General features: G+C 41.9%; 1 protein-coding gene across 1 annotated transcript in view; it reads left to right on the plus strand.

Moving 5' to 3' along the window:
- IQCK (IQ motif containing K) overlaps nt 1-23,168 on the plus strand; it is a 129,661-nt gene that overhangs the window by 5,633 nt on the left and 100,860 nt on the right. The window contains exons 2-4 of the mRNA XM_021698031.1: nt 3,568-3,632; nt 5,249-5,378; nt 6,704-6,801. Coding sequence (XP_021553706.1) covers nt 3,568-3,632; nt 5,249-5,378; nt 6,704-6,801 — 293 coding nt within the window. The remainder of the gene's footprint in view (nt 1-3,567; nt 3,633-5,248; nt 5,379-6,703; nt 6,802-23,168) is intronic.

Genomic DNA, 23,168 nt, shown 5'->3' on the forward strand with positions numbered 1-23,168 from the left:
CTCTTGCAGAATATTGCCTTTGTTGTATAAAATGAGTAACCACTTTCACTTGTTCTTAGTATTCACTGAATGTGCATATAACACTAAATTCCCCTAATCGATTAACCCAGTTAACAAGCTTCGATAACTAAAAAATTGTAAACATTTATAAATTTAGTATACCTGGTTTTCTTAAGCATTTCTAATGCTAAACAGACAAGCAAATTTCCTAAGCACTGAAGCAGCTCTCAGAAATTGAATGAATCAGGGGCGCCTGAGCGGCTCAGTTGTTAAAGCTTCTGGGCGGCTCAGTCGTTGGGCCTCTGCCTTCAGCTCAGGTCATGATCCCAGGGTCCTGGGATCGAGCCCCGCATCACATCGGGCTCCCTGCTCAGCGGGAAGCCTGCTTCTCTCTCTCTCCCACTCCCCCTGCTTGTGTTCCCTCTCTCGCTGTCTCTCTGTCAAATAAATAAATAATCTTAAAAAAAAAATTGAATGAGTCAAACTATGGTAAATCAAGTTATTTTAATGAGTTCAATACTTTACAAACTTAATCAAATTCATACAAGCTCATATGGTTTTCAATGTGAAAAGCATCGGTCTGTAATCAATTACATATTTTAAATTGAAATCACAAGGCAAAAGTGACAAGTTCTCAAATATGCCAGATACTCAAACATTATGGAGGCTTGAAATCACAAACACATCATATTGTCCTGAAGATAATATTATTTTCCTGTACTTCTGCATAATCATTTCAACTGTATATCTTTTGCGGTCATATGATGAAAAAGTTTGTATCTTTTCCATCAAATTTAAGTGGACTCTTAAGAGATCTACTTGGAAAAATCTAAGTAGAAAAAATATAAATAACAAAGAAATGCAAATAAAAGCAACATATCATTTTAAATATAGATAAGATTGGTAATACCCTGGAGAAACAGTCTTACTATTAGGAGTATAAATTGTTGTAAACTTTTTGAAGGAATATTTGGCAATTTGGCTGAAATTTTAAACTATTTTTTCCTTTAACAGAACAATTCCACATCTAAGAATTAATTCTATAAAAATACCTCCTTTCCAATTGATGATGTGTATATAGTGATGCTCCTAGCAGCATTGTTTGTAATAATGAAAAATTGGAAACAACCTAGACACCAAGTACACTGGTTAAATAATTGTGGCATATCATATATGTAGCAACCTTGAAAGATGTCCAAGACTCAACACCTAAAATGGTTCTTGGCACATAGTACACTCTCACTAAGTGTGAACAAATGAATAGATAAAGGATCAAAAGTAACTTGTCAAACTGTTCTTCATTTTGTTCATCCATTCAGCAAGTATTCTTTGGGAATATGATGGTGAGCATAAACAGACCCAGACAATTTCCCTCGCAAAACACAGTCATTAATTTTTACAAATTTCAAATAAGGATAAAACTGATAAGAATTGTGAAGAAAAAGGACTGTGCTATGAGGTTCTATAGTTAGATGATTTGACATGGTCTGGGAGATCTAAAGTAAATAAATGTATTTGTGTATTATATACATATGTTAGTAAATATGTTGAAAATACAGTGGTTGTGGGTTATAATGGGATTGGATGTGACTTACACTCTTTACATAAGACAAGTCGGTATTATTTGGAATTTCCTCATAATAGCATGTGTTGCTTTCGTAATCGGACAAAGCTCTAAATGTATATATCCTAAATCTGAATAAACAGTTTTCACACCCTGTTGGTGTTTCTCAAAGTGTTTGGGGAAGAAGAGTGAATTTACATGCTTGCTTGAGAGGAAAGCAAAGTGGTAGAGCTCAAGCTGTTACAGTGGGCGGAATTCTAAGATGGCCCCAAGGATTCCCACTCCCTACTGCACACACCTCCTAGTTATTCAGTCAAACACAAATCTAGGCGTTGCCACAAGGGATCTTCCAGATGTAATTGAAGTTTGTCATCAGTTGACTTTTAACTTAGGAAGATCACAGTAGGTGGCCCTGACCTAATCAGGTGAGCCCTTAAGTCAACGTCATTAAAGCAGAAGAGACTCCTGTTCGCCTTGAAGTAGCAAATAACAATGTGTGAACTGTCCTTGACAGGACCTGAGGGTGGCCTCTAGGAGCTGAGAATCCCACCAACAAAAAGAAAATGGGGATTTCAGACTTACAGCCACAAGAAACTAAATCCTGCCAACAACCAATGATCTTAGAAGAGGACTCAACCCTCAGATGAGATCACAGCCATGAATGGCCAACACCTTGATTTGAGCCTGATCCCATACCCGGACTCCTGACCTGCAGGAACTGTGAAATAATACATTTGTATTGTTTTATGTTGCTAAGTTTGTGGTAATTTGTTACATAGCATTAAAAACTAATATAGCTGGTACTGGGAATCAAGACTGCTTGCAACCTACAGCCTGACATACTGGTCCCCAGCATGATAACTAGGGGTTAAAAAAAAAAAAGCCAAGAGATGTTTCACTGACAGGGAACCAGGTAGTAGAACAAAACATAGGTTCAATACAATTTTATTCATTCCATCCATACCATCTTGCCCCAAAACTGTTTTTCCTCATTGCTGCAAAGCGGCTATGCATTTGCCTTTAAAACATTGGCTTTTCCAGAAATATTTTTACCACTCTCTTTTAGGGATGTAACTAAGATAGCCGATGAGCATTTCTGTCCCTCTCTGAGCAATAGTTCTTGTTACCCTGCAGAACTTGTATGGACTGTTCTTTGCGTTAGGCTCTCCAACAGGTTGACTGTGAACAGCCTTGAAACCTGGCAATCATTCTCCAACTCACTGCACATTAGAATCAGCTGGAAAGCTTTAAAAATACTGATTCCCAGGCCTCCACCCTAGACCCATTGAATCAGAATTTCTGGAGTTGGGCCAGGCTTTGGTATTTTCAAAAAGCTCCACGGTGATTTTTGCGTGCAGCCAGGGTAGCAAGCTCCCGGAGTTGACAGCAGAACTACTCCCACTTGTGCGTACAAGTCACCTGGGATCTCGTTAAAATGCAGGTTCAAATTCAGCAGGTCTGGGTGGGTTTGAGGTTTTGCATTTCTAACTCCCCAGAGATGCCAGTGCTGCTGGTTCTTGGGCATACTTTGAGTATCAAGGTCTTTATGGGGTTGCTCTTCCAGACGCAAACCCCAATCAGGCCATCCTACCTTCATGCTCATCCTCATGACTTCAAGAGACAGCTCATCTCTCTGTCACTTTTATTCTGCCCTCCCATCATGTGCTCCTCTTCTTTTTTTTTCTCCCCTCCTCTCTGTAGCTGCTGGTGTCTCCCCTTAGTTATCATAACAGGGGCAAAATCTAAAGTTGTACCTTCTCAGCCAAAGAGTCTCAAACACTTACATAAAGACTTGAGTCTGTCATACAAGAGAACAATCATCTCTTATCCATTTTAAGTAAGGTGGTTCACAGGAGTTATTAACCTATAGTAGCCAGTTGTTTTTACTTCTATAAACCATCAACCAAAATAAAATTTAAGGATGTTTTATTCAGAGGAAAGGAAATTGCATCACAAACTGCAATGAAGTGTGGAATTGAGGATTTTTTTCCTGCTCCCTTTAGAGTATGAAGCTGAGCTGCCTCCCTTTCCAGAGGGATATAAAGTCAAACAAGAAGCTATGATTACTGTGAGTATCGCCCAGACCCCAACTTAAATGAAAGGCTCTTATGTGAGAATGGTGCTGACGTCATGAGTTTGGGAGGTGGGAAAGGGAAGGCACTGGAATTAGAACCAGAAATTGGGGCCAGCCCTAGCTCTACTACTAATGGTGCGACTTAAAGGGCATCATATAACTTCTCTGAGCCTTAGTTTCCACCTCTGTTAAATGGAACAGATAATCCTTGACTAACTCACAGGACCTCTGTGGGGCTCAAATGAGATCCTGGATGAGAAAGGTCTTTACAAAGGAGTCAACACATGTCCATGTTGGGGACAGTTGGGGATAGAGCATGTTTCTCTATGCATGCCAGTGTGGGTAAGATAAAAAAGACTGTACTAAGAGGGCCAAGGACAAGGCAGCCAGGAAGGGGGGCCCTCAGGCAGTATGCTTGGAGTAAAATAGGGGCTTAATGGAGTTTAAAATAAAAGAGCAGGGCTCTGAGAGAGTCGGGTTATTGAGCAGGGTCACAGGGATAGGACCCAAACCTAAGTCTCTATACTTGGCAGTAGCTTATTGCAACTGCCACTAGTAGAGATTCTGTGTCTAAGAAATTTCTTGGCCTGTGATTGTTCTTTTTTTAATAGCGTCCTGTTCTGGCTCTGTGGATTTAATGCTTTCTCAAATTTCTCCGCAGATACCAATTACAGTTCCCTTCCCTGAATTGTTGGTGCTTCTTCCAGTCAGTTGTTCTTTGTAGATCCTGATCTCTGTCTTTTATGCTGTTGATGTTCTTTATCTGTGTAGAGAATTTTGTTATTTATTCAAAATTTAAAATGGGCATCTGAGTGGATTTTTCTATGTAGCTGGTATGATTTTCTTCTATTGTACGTGTGGGTTTGTTTTCTGGATGAGTCTCTTCTATGAGTAGAAACATTGACTAGGAGCTTGTGGGGAGCGCTTGTCTACTGGAAGACTTTTGCTTCAGGGTTGCAGGCAGAGAGCCTCCAAATCAATGGTGAGCTTTTTTTTTTTTTTCCTTTTGGCTACCAGCTTGGCCAATCCTTGGAGTCATTGGAAATCACTGGAATCATTGGGAAGGAGGGAGACCTGGATATAAAATGCTGGTGGGAATGGAGCTTTATGTATATTGAAAGGGGCGGAAGCAGGAGAAGGGGGAATGTAGACAGCAGGCCAGTGGAGCCCCAGTCAGACTTTCACTTAACCCCGCCTGTTTATCATTCCCTTTCTCATTCCCATCCTCTGAGGACTTGAACCCCTAAGAATCGAAGCCTTTTGGAGTTTTGATGGGAATAGGGACTCCCATCCCCTGGGACAGTTTCTTCCTGTGGATCCTGGGCTGCCGTTACCTCTCTTATTTGACCATTTGCTTCATCCCTATTTCTTTTGGAAATGTCAAATCTTTCATCCACTAATGGTCCTCCTGTTCTTTTCTCTATTAGGGCTTTATTCCTTGATTGTCATTTATAGGTGTCTCAGAAAGGAAGAGGGACAAAGATTTGTACTCGTTATGCCCCTTGAACCTGAAGTTAATACAGAATTTTATCCTTTGTTAGGTTATACAGGAAAATATAGTTATTTAAGCTATTTATATGAATTGATTTCCTCCCCAAACCCCCCATCAGGTTTCACCATTAGAGGAAACGGTTCTCCATGGCTTCAGTACAGAGCACCTTTATTCAGTTCCTCATTTGACCATGGACTCGCATGTACCCTGTCCTCAAGTTAAGTTGGAAACAGTCGATCCAAAAACATGTAAGTAAGGAAGTGAGATTTTTGTCTTTTATAATTTGGGGCTTGTAACATTGCAAAACCAGAGGACGGGGATGGGATGGACAGACCTCAGGGAGACCACAAAAATACGAAAGAATATGTTCTTATTTTAATTTTAATTTTTTAATTTTTAATTTTATATTTTTAAAGATTTTATTTATTTGACAGAAAGAGAGAGCCAGAGCAGGAACACAAGCAGGGGGAGTGAGAGAGGGAGAAGCAGGCTTCCCGCTGAGCACGGAGCCTGATGTGGGGCTTGATCCCAGGACACTGGGATCATGACCTGAGCCGAAGGCAGACGCTTAACGACTGAACCACCCAGGCGCCCCTATTTTTTATTTTTTAAATATGTATCAGAATTTTATCTTTTTAAACATTTTTTTAAAAGATTTTATTTATTTATTTGAGAGAGTGAGAGAATGAGAGAGAGAGCATGAGGAGGGGAGGGTCAGAGGGAGAAGCAGACTCCCTGCCAAGCAGGGAGCCTGATGTGGGACTCGATCCCAGGACTCCAGGATCATGACCTGAGCCGAAGGCAGTCGCTTAACCAACTGAGCCACCCAGGCGCCCTCTTTTTAAACATTTTTAAGTAGCCTCCATGCCCAACATGGTGCTTAAACTAACAACCCTGAGTCAGTCAGGCACCCCTTAATTTTTATTTTTAAGAGAAGTACCTTTATCCCACTGGTTTGTCTTTAAGGTTGAAATATAATAAAAATAATAAATAACAGCAAGCATACCTTGATTCTACATTAAAATCAAAGGGGAGAATGTAAAAAGTGGATGAAAGTATCACGCTGCCCTGCATTGTGGGTTGAAGTCAGAGGTATAGACTTTCTCCATCTTCTCCCTGGGCCCAGTTCCTCCGGCCTTTCCTGGTACCAGACCTCTCCTACCACTTTGTTCTGTTCTCTCTGCTAGTGTGCTTTGGGCCTTGGCACCCACCACCACCATTACTGTGGTACAATCCATTGTACCCCCACCTTGTTCCTCTCCGGCCTCATTGCTACCATATTTCCCTTGCTTATTTTCCCTCCAGCCACACTGGCCTCCTTGCTGTGCCTGTGGCCCTGGCCCAGTGCAGGACCCCTCTACATCCTGGCCAGCCCACAAAGGCTCAAAGATATTTTAAGTTTGTTTAATAATACAGCCTAACTCAGCAGTCTGGAGTAAAATGCAACATTTAAGGTCATGTTATTTCATGGACAGTATCTTTTTTTGGTTCAGAAACAAACATTTCTCCCAGATTCATCTGGGCCATTTGGGATTTTCAGTGGGATTTTTTTTTTTTTTTTGGCTTGATTTAGGTTCCCCCAAGGAATATTTGGAAACATACATCTTTCCAGTTCTGCTTCCTGGAATGGCTAGCCTGCTTCACCAAGCAAAGAAAGAAAAATGTTTTGAGGTCAGTTGCTCTGTGGGGTTTATTTCTAAATGCTCAGTAATTCATTTTTATCAGATGGTACCTCATTATCTCAGTACCATCAAGTGGTCGTTCTCAAAACAATCCCTTTGGGAGGGAAAGCTCTGTTTTGCTCACTCATCTCCAGCCATGACATCTAGTTGTGCACACACATGCACCGCCATCTGTCTGGCCGCTTGGCTCTAGAGAGGTTTTCTGCCTTCTTGGCCTCCCTGCCTGCCCTTCTCTTGGGTGATTGGCATCTACCAGGTTTATTGGCTCCCATTGACTGTGTGTGTGGATTAAAGCTCTCCTTATATTTTATCTGACTCTGGATTGATCTTCCCACCTCTGGCCTCTCCATACTCCACTTCATGCTCAATATTATGCATGTAGCTTGTTTCAGGAGAGGCCTGGCCCACAGTGAGTGCTCGCTGAGCATTAGTCATGGTCACACTGCAGCCAGTTTTCTGTGTGAATGGAGTTCCAATCCTGGCGCACCCTCCCGTAAATACCCATGTGGAGGCTCCCTCTTTTCTACAGTTGACAGGATACTTTGGGGTGTGTGTGTTCCCTGCACAGTTTTGAGAATACTAGAATTTTGAATGGCCCACATGAAGAGAGTAAAATAGCAACAATATTTAATATTGGCTGAGAGCTTACTCTGTGCCAGGTGCTTTGCTGAATGCTTGACCATTCATTATTTCATTCAGCCCTTCCAACAGCCCTATGAGATTCCTTCTGTTAGTGTCCTCTGCATTTTACAGATGAGGAAACAGAAGAACAAAGAGATCTAGAAAAGTGATCAAGATGAATTTGCAGAGTTAGGATTCAGATCCAGGTTATGATTCAAAATGATATTTAAAAAATTGGCAGTGCAATTTAACTACAGTGCAAACCTCAGTCAGCTGCCACATCCCAGAGTCTTTAGAGCATTCACAGCTAATTGTATCAACTGTTTCGTTGCCCCTCAGCAGAGTCTCTCTCTGAGAAGAGGTGCATACTGCCCGGATGGTGCTTTTACATACTGAGGAGACACCCATAACCTAGATAATCCTAACTTCATCCCTCCCAAACAATGGAAGTTGGAAGCTGTCCTCTAAATAGCTCCAGGAAATACTGATTTTTTAAAATCCATATCTGTTTTTTGAAGAACAGTTTTGTTACTTGCCGTAGGTTATAAAATCTGAGCTGTTTCCACTTATAATTTTTTCATTTGCTCATTTGGCTTCTCCTGAAGGCTTAATGTCCGTCCCCCATTCATAATTGACCTTCCCCTCCACTGTGTGGTGCTAATAGGTGCAAGGTGCAGCAGGGTGGAAGTGAGGCCACGGGCCAGAGAACAGAGCCCCTAGCCTGACCCTGCTGATGTCAGGTGGCTTTATCTCTCTGGCTTCAGGTCCTGCTATTAAATGAGGGAGACCAGACCGTCCTGCAAGTCACATTTCAGGGATCTTTCTTTTTAATCTTGCTGTTGGCCAAAGTATATTCAGTGTGCTGCACCTTTTATTAGATTGAACAAAGAATGGCACACAATGATTAAACAATGAAAGGAGCAGAGTGGAAATAACCTGTGTTTGCATATGCGTAAAGAATATCCGTAGACAGATTAAGTCACCCAAATTCAGTTCTGTTCAACAAATATTTATTAAATCCTACTATGTGCTGATGACCGGGCCATACCCTAGGGAGGGACACAGAGAGGACCAGCTATGGCCTTGTCCTCAAGAAAACCACAAATGAGCAGTAAAGCCTTTGGTAGCTGAAGGGTTTTTTTTTTCTCCCTTTGTATCTGTTCTCTGAAATAAGAATGGATGTGGGGAAACAACAAGAGTGGATCTAGGTGCTGTGAATGCACGTCTAGACCTTAACACAGCTATATTCAACTGTGCAGACTTTGTTCTAATTTCTTCAGCTGTTACTCTTCTAATTTATACCCTTTCACAAGACACAAAAATCAGCTAAAAGGGCAGTAATTAAGATTTTACATTGAGGGTTATATCTCTACTGTTTGCCCATAAATAATTTTGTAATGAGGGGGCTAGAAATGGTTTCCAGCCTCCAGGCAATGATAAAATGCTTTTAAAGAATCAGAGATATTTCTATTTGTATTAGAGATTAATGAGGCATCCTTGTGCCAACTCATATTTCATCTTTGACGCCCTGCAGATGAGCTGCCTCTGGGACTAAATGAAACCAGTCTAAACATAAAATGCTGCAGGGTGTTTGAATGGAGCATTAAAGTTTAAATGTTGTAATGAATGATCAAGGAATGTAGAAAATGTAGGTTCTTAAAACTGTTAGCTTGCAAAAACTGATAAACTTTCAAGGCAGCCAGACACACTGGAGTCCAAAATCCTGCTCAACTGCTTCCTTGTGGTAGGGCCCTAAGTGATCCGTGAGCCTGTTTCCTCCCCTATTAAAGGGATGGCAGAAAAAAAAGGAGGCGGGGGATGGCAGAGGTGCTCCTGTTATCAGGAGGATGAGGGGAAGCATTTAATGAGGTTCGCAGGCACCAAGGAAGGTTAGCGTCCTACCCAGCCTTCCCTCAGGCTTTGCCCCGAAGCTCAGTAATTTGAATACTACAGATATGCAAGATGGGTGGATTACCATTAGCTTCTTTCATTTCCTGATTTAGGATTTCTTAATTAAATCTAATTCCCTCCTTTTTCACCCCCTGGTCATGTAGTCTTTTGTGGGTTATTTTTGAAGGCTTGAAAATTACAGCAACATTTGTCAGACCCAAGTAGAGCTTCTCTTACCCAGATCTGCACAACAGATTTGCATTTTCTCAATTCAGCTGTTCCTCACATCCTGTCAGTGGGAATAGATGCTTAAACTGAATGATAACCAGCCTCCAGCCAAAATTACATAACTGGAGCATTCTTATCTGTCACCCACAACTGAACTCGCATCCGAATGACTCTTAAACGGCAGCATGATTCATTGTTTATTAGGGCCATTCAAATTATATCTTGAAACAGCATTTATATTAGGTCACTCAAGAAATAATTGCGGATTTGTATTTTGCCCTTAAAATCCTGACTTATAGTTAGGTTTCCTTGCTTTCGTTATTTTCTGTTTTGTTCTATGATGTAGCTCCAGCAGTGCCTGGGACGTGGTAGGGACCTACTAAATATTTGTTGGATGAATGAATATGGTTCCTCAAAAGGCAGGGCCAATTTTTAAGATAGCAGTTAAGTTATGGGAGCGCTTGTCAGTTTGCCCTAGCTATTACACGCAAGAGCTAATTTACTAACTGTACCTGCAGTGTTTCCATTTACTGCCTCTGGAGGAACGTAAACTGTAGAGTGGCTTCCCCTAGAGCTAGAGCTGAGTAAGGAGCCAGCCCTCTAAAACTGAAGGGGCCTCCTAACAGATGGAGAGCCAGAGAGTTGAGCAAGAAGCTGGAATTGAAGAATAGCAGTTTCTAGCACTTTTAGGGCCCCTACGTTGTTCTAAACATTTGATCTGCAGAAACTCATTTCATCTTCCCAGCAACCCTCTGATGTGGGTGCTCTTATTTCAGCCTTACGGATGGGGACCCTGCAGTGCCAAGGTTAACCAACAAGCTTAAGGGAACAGCTAGTAAGTGGTAGAGCCAAGATTCAAGCCGAGCAGTACTCCGCTTCCTGAGTCTAGGAGTTTGACACCAGACCACGCTGGTGGTCAGTCCAGTGGCTTGCCACAAGCACAGGGCACATTCTGATATGAAAAACGGGTCTGGAAGCTGTGGAGAAAAGGAGTGAGAAGTGAGGCAGATCTGGGGCAGTCACCCAGACCAGGCCCTCATGCAGGCCTCGTGGGGCAGAATCTTTTATTTAGATTGTCCTGCGAGTACCAAGACACTCCGAGGAAAACTGGAGGGAATAAAGCAGAAGGGGGGCAGGGAGAATAATGAGCGGCACCTCATTGCTATGCCATAGAGCATTTGGCCAATTAGACACACACACGCACACACACACGAATGAGGCAGTCTATGGTACATGGTCCAGTGGTTCAGAACTGAGCCTCCAGAATCAGGCAGACTTTGCTTCCAACCTGACTCTGCCCCAGACAAGCTGTGTAAGCTTGATGATTTTGATTTTGATTAATTCATAATTCAATTCCTTTATACATGTCATTTTAAATATTATGAATGGAACTCTGGTGAATTTCATAAAGACACTAAACAAATGGTTTGTTCATCATTAGATATTTTAATCTTTTAAATGCTCAGAATAAAATTCAGCTTATTTAACAAGCAGATATTTCTCTAGTCCTTAATTTTTGGAGGAGATTACAACTGGAAGACTAAACCTTAAAGGAATGATTCCCATGAATTATCTCAGCCTTAAGATTAAATGAAGACCCTGTGCATTTCCTGAGATGAATTTAACAAGTGAAATAGATTTATTTAAGCCTTCCCCAGATAGTTGTTTTCAACTACGTATAAAAAGGTCACAGAGAAGGGGTGCCTGGGTGGCTCAGTTGCTTAAGTGTCTGACTTTGACTCAGGTCATGATCTCAGGGTCCTGGGATCGAGCTCCGAGTCAGTCTCCCTGCTCAGCGGGGAGTCTACTTCTCCCTCTCCCTCTGTGCCCCCCACTCGTGCGCGCACGTGTGCGTGCTCTCTCTCTCTCAAATAAATAAATAAAATCTTTAAAAAAAAAAAAGAAAGGTCACAGAGATGTAGGTGGCATCTATAAAGAAAGTCAATGGGCCTTTTAGTTTTGCCGTGACATTAGCTGCGTGCTAGCAATATTTTATATTGTGTTAAACATACTCTGTGAAAGATAAAGAATGGGAAATGATTACTTTGTACAAATAGTTGATGGAATTACATCTGTGAATTGACAGTAGATACTGTACAGTCATTTCCTGTGTGTATACTGACATATGCGGTTACAGAGACCAAACCAAAGGTAAATGAATGTAAATGATAGTATCTAAATCTATTAGCCGATAAGCGGAAAGTAACATGTAAGCTGGGTGAGAGGTGAAAATTTGGAGGCCTTTGCTCCAAAGTATTTTGGTGATTTTTGAAAATTTTGTGAATATTTGAAAATAAGTGTGAATTACTTTTGTAACTATAAAAAATAGAAATTATCAATAAATGACATTTTCACACCCATATATTTAACTTTGCTCCCCCATCTAGGTGATTTTCTTTCTTTTTCATTTTCACTGATACACTGAGTAAGTCACTCAGTTCCATCTTTTTACCATTTGTTCTGTTTTTAACTTATGGCACTTTGGCACTGAAATCCTCAGGTACAACTCTTCTTACGTTTTCCTGATGACCCAGTACTGCCAAATTCAGTCACTACTCCAGGGACAAAAAGGAAGCCAGTATGGAGGGAGCAGAGCAAGCGAATGTGATGGGAGGTGAAGTGGGCAAGGTCGCTCTGTAGCGGCCATATCATATAAACCAGTAAAGAGTGTGAGTTTTATTTTAGGAGCAGTGGGAACACATCAGAGCAGTGGTTCTCTACCCTATTGGGCCCCATGCCCCCTTGTCACATTTTATAGAGCCCTCTTCATGTCCTGAAAGGAAATGCTTAGATAATATTTATCACCTATTTATCAGTTACCTGATTGCTGTGTTGTTGTATCATAAACTACCTGGAAACTTCACGGCTTAAAACAAGGATTTATTATTTCTATGGGCTGACTCTTCTCTTGGTCTCACCTTGACTCACTCAGGTGACTGCTTTCAGCAGGTGACTGGGCAGGGCTGGGAGGCCCGTCTGGCCTCATGCACGGGGCTGGAGCCTGGGTGCTGGTGTGGGCTAGGCGCTTCAGTTCTCCTCCACATGCCTCTCTCATCCTCTAGGAGGCCAGCCCTGCTCCTTTACAGCCTGGTGGTTTCAGGGCAGCCTTCCAGGAGGGCAAAGGCAGAAGTGTGAGTCTGAGGCTCAGGAACCCCCACGGCATCCCTTCTACCACATTCTTTTGGTCAAAGCAATTCACAAAGCCAGAAACTCATAAGTAGGTGAGAAACAGACTCCCTCTAGAAGAAGTGGCAAGGTCACATTGCAAAGGGGCATGGTCCTAGGAGGCATGGTTAATTAGGTGCCCATTAGCATAATAATCTATTACATCTATCTGTGCAGTAATTTCAAATATATATAGTGGCTTGTTTATATAGTGGACTATAGCATAAGGGAGAAATAAAATGAAAACCATTCACAACATAAGTAATATTTATTTAATTTTTTAAAGCTCAGGTAAAATTACACTAGAAGATATGAGTAGTCACTCACTTTTACGTATACGTAGAATCACCATGAATATGACAGCTACAAAAGGCAGACTGGATCACACATGATGCGTCAGTCACTCACTCACTGTAAGTGATGCTGTCCATGGTGACAGGATTTTTCTGAAATGGTGAGAAACTCTTAGGTTCTGAATAAAACAAAGTACTATTTTCTCGGCATACATGGTAGCTGCTTTCCTGGAAAAATCAATATATATTGAAATCATAAAAAAAAAAACAAACGCGGCCTGCATTTATATGTCAAATGGAGCTACATTCTGGGCTCAGATGATTGATTATAATTTTTTTAATTTTTATTTATTTATTTTTTTAAGATTTTATTTATTTGACAGAGAGAGACACAGCGAGAGAGGGAACACAAGCAGGGGAAGGGACAGAGGGAGAAGAAGGCTCCCCACTGAACAGGACCCTGGGATCATGACCTGAGCCGAAGGCAGAAGCTTAACGACTGAGCCACCCAGGCGCCCCAGATGATTGATTATAAACCAGTTTTTTAATCTAGTAAATATCCAGTGGGATATTTGAAAATATTTAGGATGCAGAACAGTTTTTTCTTGTGCAGGACTATCCTGCTCATTGCAGGGTATAGAATATCTCTGGTTCGGAAGTCTAAAATGGGTCTGCAGGACTGTGTTCATCGTGGAGGCCACCTTCATTCCTTGCTTTGAGGCCATCTTCTGTCTTCACAGCCAGCAACAGTGTCGCTTGGACCCCTGCTTCCATCATCATATCTCCTTCTGCCGCCCCAGTGATTGCATTGGGCCCATCTGGATAATCTCCCCATTTCAGAATCTTTCATCACATTTGCAAGGTTCTTTTGCCATGTAAGGTAACAGATCCACAGGAGCTAGGGGCTAGGATGTGGATATTTTTGAGGGGCCATTATTCAGCCACACCCAGTGTATCAACACTGTTTTGTCTTTTTTTTTTTTTTTAAGATTTATTTATTTAATGGGGGGAGAGAGAGAGCACACGCACGCGTGTGGTGGGGAGGGGCAAAGGGAGAGAATCTTGAAGCAGACTCCGAACTGAGCATGGAGACTGATGCCCCGGGGCTCAATCCCACAATCCATGAGATCGTGACCTGCCTGAGCCGAAACCAAGAGTGGGATACTCAACTGACTGAGCTACTCAGGTGTCTCAACACTGTTTATCTTAAGAGGAAAATATTCAAAGGACTGCAGGGCCAGGTAGGCACTGAAAGATGCTTGGAATAACAAGGGGACACCAAGGAGTGGTGGGGACTGTGGCCACCAAGCAAGCTCATGCATTACAGGGGCAGCTGCTATGCTCCTCATTTCCTACTGATTGTTACCATGCTGGAACATGGGATCAGTATGACCCTATCTCCTGAGTTTCCAGTAAAAACCCCCAATCCAGATTTTACCATGAACTGTCCTTTTAACTGTTGACAATTAATTTTTAAAAAGGTAAAATACAGCATGCCAAACAGAATACACTTAAAACTTTTTTTTTTAAGAGCAAGATGTTAAAATCAGGTAGAGCTGGGTTAAAATCTCAACTGAGCTACTTAAATGAATAACCTCATGTCACTGAGCCCTTGTTTTCTCATACATGGAAGAGGGACAATAATATCTACCTCACTGGCTCATTTTGAGCATCAGGCTAGATCAGTTGCTTAGCACTGGACCTGACACATAGCATGTGCTCAATAAATAGCTTGCTATAATTCTTATTCTGGGTCCTATTATAAGCACATGCAGGATGATCATAATGAATACCACAATGGCCCTGATCTCAGGCCCCAAAACCCTGTTAATTTTCTGCTCCAGGCACTTTCCAACTCCTATTGATCTCTGCCTTTAGTTGACTTGACCTTTATCCACTAATCTGTCCTACATACTTGCAACATATATAACAGGTTAGTATTCAGACTACAAAGAATTCCTATGTATCAATAAGAAAAAAAAGAGAACAACACAACAGAACAATGAAATAGAAAAATAGACAAAGGGTATGATCAGGAAGTTCACAAAAGGGGAAACCCAGAGAGCCAAATCAAAAGATACTCAATGCTGCAGATCGGTAAACATGTAAAAGTTTGGCAATATGAGCAATGGATGAAGCTGTGGAGAGGAACTCTCATGTTCTTTTTTTTTTTTTTTTAAGATTTTATTTATTTACTTGAGAGAGAGCAAGAAAGAGAGTACAGAGGGAGAGGGAGAAGCATACTCAATGCTGAGCAGGAAGCCCAATGCGGGGCTCACTTAATGGACTGAGCCACCCAGGTGCCCTGGAACTGTCATGTTGTACTATATAATTGGTACCACCCTCCTGGAGAAAAATTTGGTAAAACCTAGTAAAATTGAAAATACACTCTATGGGGGCGCCTGGGTGGCTCAGTCGTTAAGCGTCTGCCTTCAGCTCAGGTCATGATCCCAGGGTCCTGGGATCAAGCCCCACATCGGGCTCCCTGCTCTGCGGGAAGTCTGCTTCTCCCTCTCCCACTCCCCCTGCTTGTGTTCCCTCTCTCACTGTGTCTCTCTCTGTCAAATAAATAAATAAATAAATAAAATCTTTAAAAAAAAAAAAAGAAAATATGCTCTATGACCTAAAAATTTCCCTTCTAAATCTGTACTTTGGCCAGAAAAACTCAGTCTTTGTAACAAGAAGCTCTGAAGAAGAACATTAAATGCAACATTGTTCCAATACAGAGAAATGGAAATGACCTTAAAGTCCATTAACAGGGAGATGTATAAATCAAACTTAAGGGGTGCCTGGGTGGCTTAGTCGTTAAGCGTCTGCCTTCAGCTCAGGTCATGATCTCAGGGTTCTGGGATCGAGCCCCGCATGGGGCTCCCTGCTCAGCAGGAAGCCTGCCTCTCCCTCTCCCACTCCCCCTGCTTGTGTTCCTGCTCTCGCTGTCTCTCTCTCTGTCAAATAAATAAATAAATAAAATATTTTTTTAAAAAATTAAAAAAAAAACAACTTTATTGGGGCACCTGGATGGCTCAGTCAGTTAAGCATCTGCCTTTGGCTCAGGTCATGATCCCAGGGTCCTGGGATCGAGCCCCATGTTGGGCTCCCTGCTCAGTGGGGAGCCTGCTTCTCCTTCTCTCTCTGCCCCTCCATCCCCTCTTGTGCTCTCTCTCTCTCTCAAATAAATAAATAAAATCTAAAAAAAAACACCCAGCTTTATTGAAATACAATGTACATACCATAAAATCCATTCATTTTACCCAAGTGTCCATCATGGATGAATGGATAAAATGTGGTATCTCCGTACAATGGAATATTATCCAGCCTTTAAAAGGAAGGAACTCTTCTTGTCACATGCTACCACATGAATGTACTTTGTGGACATTATCCTAGTGAAATAAGCCAGTCACAAAAAAACAAAACAAAACACAACATCGGTTGAAATACAAAGTATGATTTATATGTATGATTTCACTTACATGAAGTACCTAGAGTGGTCAAATTCATAGAGACAGAAAGAGGCATATGGTTGCCAGGGGCTGTTGGGAGGAGGGAATGGGGAGTTGTTGTTTAATGGGTAGAGTTTCAGTTTTGCAACATGAGAGGAATTCTGGAGATGGGTTACACAGTGTGAAGGTGTTTAACACATCTGAACTATGCACTAAAAAATTGTTAGGATGGCAAATATTATGTATATTTTACCACAATTTTAAAAAGTGATTTTTAAAAATCCACTCATTTTAACTGGAGTAAAGGTACAGAGTTGTGCGGCCATCACCACAATCTAATTTTAGAACATTTCCATAAATCCCCCAAAATCTCTAGTGACTATTTCTGGTCACTCTTCATTTCCACCCCTACCCCAGGCAACAGCTAACCTACTTTTTATCTCCACAGATTTGGTAAATCTTTTCTGAACATTTCATATAACTAGAATCACATAACATTTGGTCTTTTGCATTGGGCTTATTTCACATAGTACCGTGCTTGTGAGGTTCATCTATGTTGTGGCATATATCAGTACTTCATCTTTATTGCTGAATAATATTCAATGGTATGGATATACCACATTTTGTTTTGGGTTGTTTCTCCTTCTTGGCTATTATGAATAATGCTGCTATGAACATTTGCATATAAGTATTGTATGGACATATGTTTTCGTTTCTCTTGGGTAGGTTTTGAGTAGAGGAAACTAGGTTTTTACCTGATCTTGTTACGTTTGAATATTATCGCATTGAAGTTGGTCCAGACAACAGATCCCAATTTCACATTTTGGAAATTAATACCGAAATACGAAATATGGCTCCAAGTTAAGGGCTATTTCTTAATCATCTACCATTACCAGTTACCTTCTAAGTGATTAATCAGTGGTGATGGATGGCAATCATTTATAGAGTACTTCTTATATGCCAGGCATTATTTCACATTATGATCTTATTTAATCATCACAGCAACCCTTGGAATGGGTGGTTTTATTGTCCCCATTTTGTGGATGAGGAAATGGAGGCTCAAGAAGTACCCCCATTTACAAGGCCACTCAGAGGAAGAGCCAGGGCTGGAACCAGGAGTCTGGCTTCCGAGCCAGGCACTCAGTCCCACTGTAGCAGTGCCCCCTAAGCTGAGGTTTCAGTGACCTATGGTTACACGTGTTCCAGAAGCAGATGATGCTCCTTCTGATTGTCATCAGAAGATCAATAGTAGCCTAACACCACTACCTCATTCACTTCATTTCATCTCGTAACGCAGACATTTTATTATCTCACATCATCACTAAAGGAAGAAGGGTGAGTACAGGACCATAAGATATTCTGAGAGATAGAGACCACATTCACATGACTTTTATTTCAGCATATTGTTAAAGTTGTTGTCTTACTGTGCCTAATTTATAAATTAATCATAGGTATGTATTTATAGGAAAAACATAGTACATACAGAGTTCAGTACTATCCACAGCTTTAGGCATCCACTGGGGTCTTGGAACCTACCCCCTGTGGATAAGGGGGGGACTGCTCTATGTCAATAAGGCTGTTAGTGTAGAGGGGCACCTGGGTGGCTCAGTCGTTAAGCATCTGCCTTCTGCTCGGGTCATGATCCCGGGATCCTGGGATCGAGCCCAGCATTGGGCTCCCTGCTCAGCGGGAAGCCTGCTTCTCCCTCTCCCTCTGCTGCTCCCCCAGCTTGTGCTCTCTCTCTCTGTCAAATAAATAAATAAAATCTTTAAAAAAAAAAAAGGCTATTAGTGTTGAAAATACTTCCCTTTGAGGCTCTTGGAATTGCTGTCAGATCCAGTTTGTAAACCATGCAAGAAAATCTTATTATAACTTTATAGTCATGCTTCTTTTCTTTCTTCTTTTTAACAATGGCAACATTCATTGATCACTTCATTCCCAAACTTGGCTAGGAGTTGCTTTTGTTTCTAAAAATCAAAGTCATCCTCAAAAGACAAGGCCTTAAAAAGAAAGTCAACAGGCTCTGACCTGAGGGTGACCCCATGGTTGTCTTACAGAATAAAGGGCAGTGGCTTTGTGACAGGATTTTCCTTTTCTACTCTGAAGCTTTGTCCTCTGGCTTTCAGGGGCATGGCTTTGTGCCAGGTGGCTGTGGTAGCAGCCTTGTTGGGCTGCTAAATAGGGAGAACGTTACCATTTGGCCATGAATTGCATTTCACTTATTATACATGGCATCAGTTAACTTTTGCTACATAACAAAGTACCTCAAAAGTTAGTGGCTTAATGGGGCGCCTGGGTGGCTCAGTTGGTTAAGCAACTGCCTTCGGCTCAGGTCATGATCCTGGAGTCCCAGGATCGAGTCCCGCATCGGGCTCCCTGCTCGGCAGGGAGTCTGCTTCTCCCTCTGACCCTCCCCCCTCTCATGTACTCTCTCTCATTCTCGCTCTCTCAAATGGATAAATAAATCTTTAAAAAAAAAAAGTTAGTGGCTTAAAACAACAATTTATTTAGTTCACTCTCCTTCAAGGCAGCAATTTGGGCTGGGCTCAGTTGGGAAGTTCTCCTGGCCTTGGCTGAGCTTGTTTATGTGTCTGTGGGTAGCTACCAGGCAGGCTGGGTACCAGCTAGTCTAGGATGGCCTTAGCTGGGATGCATCATCTCTGTTCGACTTGGTCTCTCGGCTTCCATCAGATGAACCCTGGACTGTTCACGTGGTAGCTGGGCAAGGGTGTGAGGATTTGAGTAGAAGTTCTCAAGGCCTCTTGAGTCTGAGGCTTGGAACTGGCACATTGCTACTTTCATGGCATTATATTGGCCAAAGCAAGTAACAAGGCCAGCTCAGATTCAAGGAGTAAGGAAATAGGCTCCACCTCTTGATGGGAAGAACTATAAAGCTACATCACAGAGAGTGTGGGTCCAGGGATGGGTGAAGAACGGTGGCGCTTTTTGTAATTTACCTCATACGCTGTATTAGAATTAGTGTGGATCTGGCGGTAGGTGGCAGGTTTGACTTCTGGCTCTAGCCTGGTGACTTCAGGGACGTTACTTGTCTGCAACTACCTCCTCTCCTCATTTGTAAAGCACAGGTGGGATTATTGAGAGGGTTAAAGAGGTAACGTGTGAAAGAGCAAGCTCCGGAGTCCAACTGGGTTCATATTCATACTCTTCCAACTATGAGTAAGGGACTTCGGGCAAGGTATTTAACCTTCCTCTGTCCCTGTTTCCTAATCTGTAAAATGGGAATAATAGTAATAATAATAATGTGTAGCTGTCATGAGGATAAATGAGTTAAGTAAAATTTAAAAGAGTGCCTGGCACAGAGAAAACACTCAGCACGCATTAACTGCTGTGAACACGATTAACATGATGCCTGGGAAATAGCTAGTCTGCAACAGGAATGTTACTCCCCGACGGGGTGACCAGTTGTTACTTGAATAAATGGAAGGTGGCATCCTTGTTACTAATTTCTGGGTATTACAGATGGCCAAGGATGGACTTTCCTCATCATTCTAAAAATACTGGTGCCTTTTAAACATAATATATATTTGTAAAAATCTAAACATAACTCTTGGAAATAATATGGTGAGCTCAGAACCTGAGAATGCCCTATGAAGAACCCTCCAAGGCTGAAGAAGCTGCTAGAATCACTGCCACAGTGACCAAAAAAGAAAGAAAGGAAGACTGCAAGTATCCCAAACTTCTCTTGAGAATTAATGTCTAAAGGATTGGAAGCCATTAAAAAAAAGTGAAAATAAGGTTCAATTGATTGTTTTTTAAAAGAACCTACCTTAAAATAAGTCACTGACCTTCTTGGTTGTTTAGAGAGCTGCAATTTCTCCTGCTGCTTTTGAGGAACCAGAAAACCCAAGTCATAAACAAATAACAGATCCAACAGATGTTTAAACTGTTAATCTCTTAGAATAATAAAAGGGTTATCCAGGAAATAGGTGAAACAGAGCTTTCTTGAAAATCACATTTCTGTGTCCGAAATCAAGCACTGTGGATTTTTCCATGCTTCCACACGAAAGATCATCCATCTATCAGTGATTGATAATGTTTTAAAGCAGAGGTCTGCAAACTATGGCCTATGGCTGCCTGTTTTTGTAAATGAAGTTTTATTGGAACTCGGCCCCACTCATTCCTTTACAGATTGTCTACCCACTTTTGCGCTAAAAGAGCACTGTTGTACTTTTTAACTAGAGCTAAGTTGAATAGTTGTGGCACAAGTCTAATATTTGCAACGGGTCCTTTAAGAAAAAGTTTGCCAATCCCTGTTCTGAAAACCTGGAACTACCCAGAGTTTTGTGGTAGTAGCTGCTACTCTTGTGTGGGAGGCAGTAGAAGGGAAGCTTCATGAGTAAGCGTAGAGTTTGGAACTCTGCTCACCTGAATTTAGGGCCCAGTTCTACCTCTTTCTAGATACGTGACTTTGGACGTTGCTAGCATTGGGACCTTATAATTTTAATCTTCCTAAACCTCAGTTTTCTCCTCCATAAAATAGGAAGTAATAATAATAGTAATTGTTAGTAGTAGTAAGAGAGTTTATCAGAATTAAATAAGATAATGCATTTAAAGTGTTTAGCTCAGTAACTGGCACAGCTACAGTGAAAAGTAGCAATAACATAAGAACAAAAAACAAAAAAAGGAGAAAGGTTCCTTAGGGCTGGAAGGGAAAACTAAAACTGAGGGCAGTAGGTAAGGAAGAGGTGGATTGAAGACTGGCCCTGTGGGGAGTTAAAGACTGGTGGGAGATTAGACTCAGACATGTGGAGGGCTCTGACAGAATACAGTGATGAAGCGTAGGGTAGGGGTGCTGGAGTCACACGGGTGGGCTTGAATCTCCCCCTCCAACTTTTGCTGGCTCTGGGCCCCTAGGAAGATTCCTTAAACCATGAGTCTCAGTTTTCTTATCTGTTAAATGGGGAGGGTGATAATCATAGTACCCACCTCACCGGGGCTTTTGAGAGGATTGAGTAAGAAGTTGTGTGTATGGCACTTAGCACAGGGTGAGTGTTCAGTAAGGGGTAGCCGTTGTCATTCAGGATTGGGCTTGAAAGAGGGATTCAGGAGGTGAAAAAGAGGGAGAAAACAGGGGACCAGGTTGACAGTGAAGAGAAAGAATAAATGCTGTTTCAGGCAGGAGTAGTGAGAAGGATCATCAGAGCCTCTGCCAGAATCTTCCTTTTGCACAGGCCTTGACCAGTTTTTCCATCTTCTCTGAGCAGAGGGCAGGGCTTGAAGGGGGTGCTCCAGGCCCTTGATCTCTTGGAGGCATGTCTGTGAAGCTAGGTTGCAAATAATTTCGATACTGAGACTGGAGTTTTCGTGGGGGTAGAGTTTTCATGAAGACTTGCTTGTTCCTTGTTGAATCTTTTTTGACATTGACCTTCCTGGTCTTCTATTTATAGTTATAGCTGCCTTCCCTGGGACCCCTGGGCTGTCCACAGTCTATGTGATTTGGAAGGGGGGAGAGATCTTAAGGCAGGAAATCAACTGTGCAATTGTTGAGATAGAACTTCAGCATTTTTCTCAGACTGAAGGTTGATTAAAGGCCGCAATACCATTCCTGTTCTGTCATGAATTGGGTTGTATTCCACTGGAGCAAGTTAAGTTTGAGACACATAAATATCATCATAAAGATTAGACATTACAGCTGGCTCGACGTTCTTGGTGATCCCCTGACATCGAGCCATGCCTTTGGATTAGCTTAATTGGAACATGAGAGATCAGAACTTAATGAGAACTTAATTGGACTGATATATTGAACAGAGCTGGCTTAGTGGCTGTGTGGTAAACTTCACTTGGAAATTCTTTCCAATGCATCTCTGAAAATATTTTGGGCATTCAGAGTAAGGTTAATAATTTTTGCTATAGGGCGCCTGGGTGGCTCAGATGGTTAAGCGTCTGCCTTCGGCTCAGGTCATGATCTCAGGGTCCTGGGATCGAGTCCCGCATCGGGCTCCCTGCTCCTTGGGAGCCTGCTTCTCCCTCTGCCTCTCTCTCTCTCTCTCTGTCTCTCATGAATAAATAAATTAAAAAATCTTTAAAAAAAAATAATTTTTGCTATAAGCAGCTTTTGATAAAAAGGTTGATATTGTTAGTAGTAAAAAGTAGTATGAAGTCAAAAGAGTTTTGTTTTAGCTGGATGTGTTAAGTATGCAGAACTAACCAGTCCCATATCTGCTAGTTAACTCTGAGGGCCAGTCCCTCAAAATGACAGAAAACCCCATTCAAACTCACTTCAGTGAAAAAGATTTTTTGTTTGTTTGTTTGTGTACATGCTTTCCCATGGGGAGATCTTCCACAGCTTGATCTGGGGGCCCAGATGATGTCTTCATGACTCGGTTCCTTCTCCATCTCTTGATTTTGTTTCCTCTGGCTTGGCTCTACCCTCAAACAGTCTCCACCTATGACACCAGCCTATGTCTTAAAGGCTCAAGTGGTACCTGAGAAAGAGAAAGTCTCTTCCAGAGTTTCTAGTTGAACTGACTCAGGTCAATTACTTACTTTGGAGTCAGTCCTTGGAACTAGGGGAATTTAGTGGGTAAGTGGGCTGTTAGGCAAAGGGAAGGATCCCTAACCCAATGCACATAGCTTTAGAATTGGGGAAGGGTAGATCCCCCAAAGGAACTCAGGGTGCAGTTACCAAAAGAAGGCAGAAGGGATACTGGGCAAGCTATCTTGGCTAGGACTCATTATGCTGCAAATAGCAGAAAACT

The sequence above is a fragment of the Neomonachus schauinslandi genome, chromosome 5, assembly GCF_002201575.2.
Source record: "Neomonachus schauinslandi chromosome 5, ASM220157v2, whole genome shotgun sequence".
Classification (NCBI taxonomy): Eukaryota; Metazoa; Chordata; class Mammalia; order Carnivora; family Phocidae; genus Neomonachus; species Neomonachus schauinslandi.